General features: G+C 55.4%; 1 protein-coding gene across 1 annotated transcript in view; it reads left to right on the plus strand.

The window, feature by feature from the left end:
- The first annotated feature begins 279 nt into the window (after positions 1–279).
- Positions 280–9,739, plus strand: part of Hmcn2 (hemicentin 2) — a 101,761-nt gene continuing 92,301 nt past the window's right edge. Inside the window, 1 exon segment of the mRNA XM_048345035.1 lies at positions 280–591. Within this exon segment, the coding sequence (XP_048200992.1) occupies positions 357–591 (235 nt within the window). The 5' untranslated portion in view covers positions 280–356.

Consider the following 9,739-nt stretch of genomic DNA (forward strand, 5'->3'; position numbering starts at 1 on the left):
TGGCCCGCCCCCACCCGCCCCGCCCTCTCCCCGGCGCGGCCCCCAGCTTGCGCGCACGGGTGGAGGCGCAGGTGCCGCCGCTTCCTCCCGCGCCCCGGGCCGGCCCCGCCTCCCCCGCCTGCGGCCCGCGCGTCCTCTGCTAACCTCGGGTCGGGACTGGCGGGCAGCGGGGCTGGAAAAGCTTGAGTCACGGTGGGGGGAGCGCAGGAGGCGGGCCGCTGCCCTGCACGGGTGGGCTCGCGGATCCGCCTCGGCTCCCATTAAGGGAACTCCGTCCCCGCGCGGCCCCCGGTCCCGCGCCCCGCACAGGCGCCGCCGCCGCCGCGCTGGGCATCCCCCTCCCCGCGCTCCTCGCCATGCCCCGGGCGCCGCCGCTCCTGTGGTGGTGGCTGGCGACCTTCTCGGCGGCCGCGGCCTCGCTGCCCCCCAGCACCGGGGCCGCCACCCTGGCCTTCGTCTTCGATGTCACCGGCTCCATGCGCGACGACCTGATGCAAGTGATCGAAGGCGCGGGGCGCATCCTGGAGCGCAGCCTGAGCGGCGGCAGTCAAGCCATCGCCAACTATGCGCTGGTGCCCTTCCACGACCCAGGTAGCGGCCGCCCCGTCCGTCCCCCGCGCCCCGCCGCGCCCGCCCAGCCCCGCCGCCCGCCAAGGCCCGTGCGCCCAGGGCGCACTGGGACGCCCGCGGGCGCGCTGTCCAGACGGGGAACGCCGGCTCCGCACAGGCTCTGCCGGCCGGGGGTTGGGGGGGGGGGCGGGCAGGGCATCTGGAGCAGCCCTTCCCTCCCCTCTGGCACCCCCTCCCCTGAGTTGGCATTGCCAAGCTCGTGGCGCAGAGCCCGGATGGGGCGGAGGGTTTCAGTGCGAGAACCTCGCCTTCCTCGATTTCCCCATTGGAGACATAGTGCGGCTGCTGGGCAGTTTTCAGTCTCCCTTTGCTTTTCTGTAGAATCCACCCCCATCTTAGCCTTTGAAGGCGGGACAGCCCCAGAGGCCGGCTTAGGGGGCCACAGGGGGTCTGCTATGGACTCCCCAGGGGAGCAGCTCCCTGCAGCCTACCCCCTCCCCGGACTTGCACTTAGAAAAGCCAGGACCAGGAAGCAGCCCCAGCTGCTCCTGCGGGCTGCCCCGGGATGGCCCCCGACTTTCAGTGCAGGTGAGGGGCACCCCTTGAAAGGGGTTCCTCCCAAGACCCTTTGGGAAAGTTCCCTGGAAAATGGAGGTGGAGTGTCCTTGAACTGGAGGGACCCTTTTCCTCCCAACATTCATTGTGTGTGTGTGTGTGTGTGTGTGTGTTTGGGTGTGCATGTGTGTGCACATATTGGTACGGGGCCTTGAGCACTCAGTGCCTTGCTCTCTTCTGTGCCTTTTCCCACTCAGGGCTGGTGCTCTACCCCTTGAGCCACATCTGCCCTTCTGGCCATGGTGGGGGGGGGGTGAGGGTCTCATGGATGTGTGTACCCCAGTTGGCTTCAAACCAACCCTCAGATCCCAGCCTCCTGAGTAGCTAGAGTTACAGGTGTGAGCCACCGTGCCCAGCCTCACGTTGCTGTTCGCTTTAGTCCCTCTCTTCACCTGGCTCCTCTCTATCCATAGGATGACTTTGAAAAGAAGGAAGGGAAGGAAGGGAGGGAGGGAGGGAGGGAGGGAGAGAGGTCCCCCTGCAAAAGTTGCAGTGTGAAGGGCTTGGGGGGGGGGTGTGAGTTGCTCCATGAGTCGGTTATTACTGGCACTGGAAGGAGCCCCGATATCTTGAGGTTGTGCCGCCCCCTCGGGGCTCGGAGGCCCCGCTGCTCCCGGGAGAGCTGGGTTTCTTTGGGCTCTTCCGTTCAAAGTCCAGAAAGCGGGCTCTAGAAAATTCTGGGCACACAAAAAGCTGTCTCCATTCAGGCTGGGCATTGTGAGGAGTGCATGTGTGTGTGTGTGTGTACACTTGTGTGTGTACACTGGTGTGTGTGCCTGTGTGTGAACTGTGTCTCTGGCTCAGTCTCTCTCCACCCCCCAACTCGAACCAGTTTTCTAGGTTATACTTCTTTTTGGTCAGTCGTGGAACTTGAACCCAGGACCTGGGCGCTGTCCCGCAGCTTCCTCGCTCAAGGCTGGCGCTCTGCCCCTTTCAGCCGCAGCGCCCCGTGTGCTTTTTGAGGGGTCAGTGGGAGCTAGGAGTCTCACCCACTGTCCTGCCTGGGTTGGCAGGAACCTCGAACCTCAGCTCTCAGCCTCCTCGGTAGCTAGGATGACAGGCGTGAGCCACTGGCGACCCACTTACTTGGGTTTAACACGCCTAGAAAGAGAGTTTCGAGGTCACTTGATACCCCGCACCCCGGAAGAGCAAGACCTGGGTGAGACTTTCCCCAGGAGACCTCGTTCCTGCTTCATGCCTCAGAGTCTCCGAGGTGCTCCCTGAAGCTCAGGACAGTGCTCCCTGGGCCAGACAGTGTCCCGAGGCTGGGCTGGGGCCCCGGGGCTTTCCTTGCTGCCCTACTCTAGCCATGAGCTTCAGGGGTCTCCGACTCCCCCTTCCTTCTCTGGGCGCGGTGCTGGTGCCCCCCTCTCCAGCCTTTCCCACAGAGAAGCCCACATGCTTTCCCCTGAGTCCTCACTCGGAGGGGACTCCCCCCCCCCGTCAGGGAAGGCCCCTGCTTGGGAGTGGGCAGCACTGAAGGAGGGCCAGCAGCATGGGGGCGCGGGGTGGGTGACGGGCCAGGGGGGAGGAGCGGTGACATGGTGACACAAGGTGACATGGTGACAGCAAGGCTTGGGAGGAGAGGGCTTTCACCTAGCAGAGGCGCAGTTGGAACGGAGGAGTTTCCGGGTGCTGGTTGGGGGTTGGGGGGCGGGTGATGGGGAGGGGAGGGCAGGAGGGAGGGAGGGTCTGGGGCGGGTCTGGAGCTTTGCGATCTCCTTGTATGGGCCTGGCTGGAGCCTGGGCTTGGATCTGAGTCAGCGAGTGGAAAGGAAGCGGAGCACTGGGGCCTCAGGGTCCTGCAGCGCGGTGTGGGGGGGGGGGGCGGGCAGGGGGGGCGGGGAGGCCACAGGCCCTGTGCCCTTGAGAGCGAGGTGGCCGCAAGGAGGGACTCGCCAAGCCGCCCTTGTGGCTGGAAGTTCACATGGCTTCCAGTGTTCCTGTAGTCAAATACCGAGATTCCCTGAGTGTGACCCTCCCTCCCTCCCTCCCTCCCTCCCTCCCTCCCTCCCTCCCTCCCTCCCCCCCCTCTCTCCCCTCTCTGTCACTGCCTGGCTCTCCTGGAACTAAATTCCTCCGTGGAATTCCTCGGCCATTGTTGGCACGCGTGGGGTGAGGGCCCCTCTTCAAGTTGTTCTCTGGGGTGAATTCCACCAGAAGCATCTGAGGGGCGGCTCAGGACTGCTGCCCCCCTCCCCCCCTCCTTCCCCCCCCCCCACCCCCCCCCCCCGGCGCTGGGGATCTGGGAAAATGTTTTTATCTTGACTTGAGGGATAGCCTTCTTGTTTTTGTTGAGCTTCAGGTAGTGTGTGTGTGTGTGTGTGTGTGTGTGTGTGAGTGATTTTTCTCCCTTCGTGAATTGTATTCATCTCCTAATTTTACTTACTTGCTTTTTTTTGTCGGTCATGGGGCTTGAACTCAGGGCGCTGTCCCTGAGCTCTTTTGCTCAAGGCTAGCGCTCTAGCACTGCCGGGTTTTGAGCGGTTCATTGGAGAGAAGAGTCTCACCGACTTGCCTGCCTGGGCTGGCTTCGAACCTCGATCCTCAGGTCTCAGCCTCCTGAGTAGCTAGGATTACAAGTGTGAGCCACGGGTGCCTGGCTCTTTTTTTTTTTATTTCCTAACTTTTAATATCAGAAATTGGAGTGGATTTCTCTCCAGTGGATGCGAGTTCCTGGTGTCGATGCCGTGAATAGTTCTGTTCTGTGCTTTGTATTTCTCCTGGCCATTTGCCTGTTGATGGAGTTTGTGAGTCCTATAAATGTCTATGGTGACAGATCTATTGATTTTTTTCTTTTATGATGTTTTTCACTTAGATGTTTAGGAAAGTGTTTTCTTTACAAAAAACTATATCACAAAATCAGATATATATTTATGCTTCATCTTCTCTCTTGGCATTTAATCCTTTCGCATGGAATTTAAAAATGGCACAAGGTGTCAAAACATTAGCCAACTACGGCAGGGTAGCGGGGGCGGCAGGGGTGACTTACAAGAGGGGCTGTAGGTACCTAAGTCAGGCAATGGATACCTTTCTTTTTCTGCAATGTCGCCCCTTCCCTTGCTCCCAGTTTTTCCCCCCCGTCCCCACCCACAAGTTGTATAGTTCATCTTCAACACAGTGTTTGTGTTTTCTTTGGAAATTCTTCTTTTTTTTTTTTTTTTTTTGAGACAAGGTCTCACTGCGCAGCCTGGGCTGGCTTTGAGTTCCGCTCCTCCTTCCTCAGTCTCCCAGGTACCGGGAGGACAAGCCTGCATCATATGGGTTTTCTCTTCTTATTAAAATGACAACTACCTGCATTCCTGGTTACTCAGGAGGCTGAGATCTGAGGATCACAGCTCAGATCTAGCCTGGGCAGGAAAGTCTGCGAGACTCTCAAGACTGGAAGTGGCGCTGTGGCTCAAAGCAGTAGAGCGCTAGTCTTTAGCACAAGGGCTCAGGGACAGTGTCCAGGCCCCGACAAAATAAAAGATCAGCCCTTCTAGGGGACTGAACAAGTGGTAGAGCTTGCAGGTGGTCTACCACTTGGGTCACATCTCTAGTGATTTTTTTTTTAACCCATGTTTTAAACTCAGGGTTTTGGGCTGGGAATATGGCCTAGTGGCAAGAGTGCTTGCCTCGTATACATGAAGCCCTGGGTTCAATTCCCCAGCACCACATGTATAGAAAATGGCCAGAAGTGGCGCTGTGGCTCAAGTGGCAGAGTGCTAGCCTTGAGCAAAAAGAAGCCAGGGACAGTGCTCAGGCCCCGAGTTCAAGGACTGGCAAAAACAAACAAAATAAACTCAGGGTTTCTCAGTAACTTGGCAAACGCTCTATCCGGGAGCTATGCACCTGGTCCTTTTTGCCTTCGTTACTTTTTGAATAGAGCCTCTTGGTTTTTGCCCAAGCCAGCACAATCTGGACCACGGTCTTCCTAGTTGTACCTCCCAGGTAGCGGGGCTGACGGGCACACTCTACCGCACCCAGCTTGTTGGTTGAGATGGGAGTCTAGCTAACTTTCATTGCTCCGGCTGGCCTTGAACCTCGATCCTCCTACATTCTGCCTCCTGAGTGGCTGGGATTGCAGGTATGAGCCACTGTGTCTGTTTTTGGCAAGCAGTGGCCAGATGCTTTGGCCCTGGAGTCATGGCATTTTATCTGGTGTTTTGGTAAGAGCAAGAGAGCAAAGGGACAGAATGACAGGTGGGGTCGTGGGGTCGTGGTGCGGGCGGTCCACAGGACAGCCCGGTAGCCATGTCAGCTCCTCCGCCGCTTGGGAGGAGGTCGCTGTGTGAAGCCCGCCCTCGGAGTGGGGCGTTCTGGGCCCCATGCACTCATGAATGGCAACTCTTCTGCTTGTGAACATTGTCTCTTCATTCAATCATTTATGATTCAATCATTTCTATCAGCGGGCGCTATGGGTGGCGGCAATAACGTGGGTTATGATCGGGGGTTGTGTGGTTCATTTTTTGGTTCAGATTCTTCCAGCTCAGCTCACTAGAAGCTCACTCTGTTGGCTCCTATTCACATTTGACGTTCATTGTTGCATTTTTGTTCACCCGGGGTGTGTATGTGTGTGTGTGTGTGTGTGTGTGTGTGTGTGTTGGTATTCAGGCTTGAACTCAGGGCTCACACTCTTTTTCACTCAGGGCTGGCGCTCTACCACTTGAGCCACAGCTCCATTTCTGGCTTTTTGCTGGTTCATTGGAGATAAGAATCTCAGGCTCTTCTGTCCAGGCTGGCTTTGAACCTGGATTCTCAGCTCTCAGCCTTTGGAGTAGCTCGGTTTACGGGTGTGAGCCCCTGGGGCGGGCCCACCGTGTGGGTCTTGTGGCCCATTCCTCCTGGGTGGGCGGGGCCGGCGGCCCAGTGTTCTCGGAGCCGCCCGGGGAACATGGCGTCCACGTCCCCAGGGTCCGGGAGAGGCCATTCCACGACACCCGGGCAGGGCCTCCCCCCAGGACACGGCCCACGCCAGGCACCGGCGTTTTCTACCTTTGGCTTTCTTTTTGCCGGTCGTGGGGCTTGAACTCAGGGCCTGGGCGCTGCCCCTGAGCTCTTCAGCTCAAGGCGAGCGCTGTACCGCCTGAGCCCCGGCTTCACTTCCGGTTCTGTGTCTTGCTGGTTAACTAGAGGCCCGAGTGTCCTGGACTTCCCTGCCCGGGCTGACTGGAGGTCGCCGTCCCCAGGCCTCAGCTCTTGAGTAGTGGGGGTGACGAGCCCAAGCCGGCCTCGTGTTAGAAGGAAACATTCCTGTGCTCCCCAGAGGCTCCTTTCCGCCTTCCCCTTTTTATTTCCCTCAGTGAAGATTTATAATCCTTTCTGATAAGGTCCACTCATTTCTTTGAAAGATCATGTCTAAATATTTTGCTGTTACTATTTTGACCAGAATGGGTTGGTTTTTTTTTTTTTTTTTGGGGTTGTTGTTATTGTTCCATGACATTTTTTACAAATGACGCTGACGAGGATGTTGGAAAGCAGTTCAATTTCATATATCTCTTTGCGTTCCAGCTTTTTGCTGAAGTTTTTTTCCCTTGTGTTAGACACATGTTTCAGTAATGTCTTCAGTGTCCTCGGCTGGCAGCTGTGGTCTGTCCAGCGTTTGGACACTTTTCCTCCCTTTCCTAATCAAAGGCTCACTTATCTAAAAGGCCGATCCAGACAGCAGCTGGCCTCTCAGAGCCGCGCCAAACAGTCCTGGCCCGCAGTCTGCCTGCCTTCCTCTTTTCCTTTTTATTTCCCCCTCAGTACGGATCGGGGGCTTGAACTCAGGACCTAGGTGCTGTCCCTGAGCTTTTCTGCTCAAGACCAACACTCTGCCACTCCAGCCACAGCCCCGCTTCCAGGTTTCTGGTGACTGTTTAGAGATAAGAGTGTCATGGAGTTCTCTGCCTAGGCTGGCTTTGAATCACGATTCTCAAACCTCAGCCTCGTGAGTAGTTAGGATTACGGATCCCTTCCTTCCGTTTCGAGCTCAGGGTCTCTAGCTCACTGCTTGCGTGGCTGGTGCTGTACCACTTGAGCCAGGCCTCCAGCCCAGCTTTTTGCTGGTTATTTTGGAGATGGAGTCTTGTTGGCTTTTCTGCCAGGGCTGGCTTCAACTTGTGATCCTCCAGATCTCAGCTTTTTGAGTACCTAGGCTCATGGGCACAGTCAACAGCACCCAGCCTTGTCTTGCTTCTGATTTTATGCCATTCATTCTTTGTATGATTTTTGTTTTGTTTCGCTTTACTATTTTTTGGTATTGGAGACACAACTAAGGGCTTCACACTTGCCAAACACGAGCTCAGCAACCACCCTGCCATGTTGGTTGGAGATTTCTTTTCTTTTTTTGGTCATCAAGTGTAAAACCATGTTTTCTTTTTTTTTTTTTTTGCCAGTCCTGGGGCTTGAACTCAGGGCCTGAGCACTGTCCCGGAGCCTCTTGTGCTCAAAGCTAGCACTCTACCACTTGAGCCACAGCGCCACTTCCAGCTTTTTCAGTCTATGTGCTGCTGAGGAACTGAACCCAGGGCTTCATGCATGCTAGGTAAGCTTTCTACCACTAAGCCACATTCCCAGCCCCCCATGTTTTCATTTTTAACAATGAAAATAAAAGAAAACCGAAACTATTAAAGAAATAAAACCCAGGGGCTGGGGATATAGCCTAGTGGCAAGAGTGCCTGCCTCGGATACACGAGGCCCTAGGTTCGATTCCCCAGCACCACATATACAGAAAACGGCCAGAAGCGGCGCTGTGGCTCAAGTGGCAGAGTGCTAGCCTTGAGCGGGAAGAAGCCAGGGACAGTGCTCAGGCCCTGAGTCCAAGGCCCAGGACTGGCCAAAAAAAAAAAAAAAAAAAAAAAAAAAAGAAATAAAACCCAAAACTAAAATAAAGCAAAAGCCTCAAAGACAAATGAAGGCTGATTTTTATCAAGGGACCTTCCTCACTTCATTGAGATGTTTGTGACTTCTTTCTCCTGGAATTCCTTTTTTTTGGTCAGTTGTAGGCCTCGAACCTGCCTGAGCGCTGTCCCTGAGCTCTTTCGCTCAAGGCTAGTGCTCTGGCACTTGAGCCACAACTCTACTTCTGTTTTTCTGGTGGTTCATTGGAGATAAGAGTCTCACAGACTTTCCTGCCTGGGCTGGCTTTGCGATGCTCAGATCTCAGCCTCCTGAGTAGCTAGGATGACAGGCGTGAGCCATGGGCCCCTGGTTCCTGGAATTCTTTAAACTGTTTCTGTATTCCTTGGGTGTGCCTTGCTTGGTTGCATAGATTTTTGGGGGGGGGGTTGGAACTGAGAGCTTTGCATTTGTTGGGCTTGGTTGGAGCCATGCCTCCAGTCTAGCCGTTTGGTGGCTATTTTAAAGATAGAGTCTCTCAGACTTGTCTGTCTGGGCTGGTTATGAACCATGATACTCGGGATCTCAATGTCCTGAGTAGCTAGGATTGCAGGCATGAGCTACTTGTTGCTTTCTGATACAAAGTCTCACTATGGTGGTCTAGACTGGCCTCGGACTGCCAGGGTTCGCTCTCTGCCTTAAAAGTGGAGGGATGCTGGGGATATGGCCTAGTGGCAAGAGTGCTTGTCTCGTATACATGAGGCCCTGGGTTCAATTCCCCAGCACCACATATATAGAAAACGGCCAGAAGTGGCGCTGTGGCTCAGGTGGCAGAGTGCTAGCCTTGAGCAAAAAAGAAGCCAGGGACAGTGCTCAGGCCCTGAGTTCAAACACCAGGACTGGCAAAAAAAAAAAAAAAATAGACAAGGCTTAGTATTTTTCTTTTGGTGGTATGAGGTGTTCAATTTAGGGCCCTGTACTGCTGGTGCTCTAACCACGACACTACCTTTTGCACGCATGTTCTTTCTTGCATAAGGCCTCCCGCGTATGTTTGGGTCAGTCTGGACGGCAAGCTGCCTGTTTGTGTTTCCCACATAGCTGGGATTGCAAGCATGTGGCCTGTATCCGGCTACTGATTGAGATGGGGTCTTAGGTTTAGGTCTGGGCTGGCCTCTAACTGGTGGCTCTTACCTGTCATCACAGCCACTCAGGAGGCTGCGATCTGAGGATCGTGGTTCGAAGCCAGCCCGGGCAGAAAAGCTCACGAGACTCTTATCTCCAGTGAACTAGCAAAAAGCTGGAGGTGAGCTGTGGCTTAAGTGGTAGAGCAATCTCCTTGAGTGGAAAAGGCTTTTAGCGGGGCTGGGGATATGGCCTAGTGGCAAGAGTGCCTGCCTCGTATACATGAGGCCCTGGGTTCGATTCCCCAGCACCACATATACAGAAAATGGCCAGAAGTGGCGCTGCGGCTCAAGTGGCAGAGTGCTAGCCTTGAGCAAAAAGAAGCCAGGGACAGTGCTCAGGCCCTGAGTCCAAGGCCCAGGACTGGCAAAAAAAAAAAAAAAAGGCTTTTAGCTTTTTCTCAGCCCCTAGGCCCTGAGTTCAAGCCCCAGTAATGGCGGGAATGTGCACACGCGCGTGCACACACAGACACACAAGTGTTTAAGGCCTGTATGCTAATGTGGTAGGTGGCAGGTGGTTCCCTGTGGCCTGTTTGAATTTGCATGTGCGTGTCTGCTGTGCGTGTCTG

Source organism: Perognathus longimembris, chromosome 1 (assembly GCF_023159225.1).
Source record: "Perognathus longimembris pacificus isolate PPM17 chromosome 1, ASM2315922v1, whole genome shotgun sequence".
NCBI lineage: Eukaryota > Metazoa > Chordata > Mammalia > Rodentia > Heteromyidae > Perognathus > Perognathus longimembris.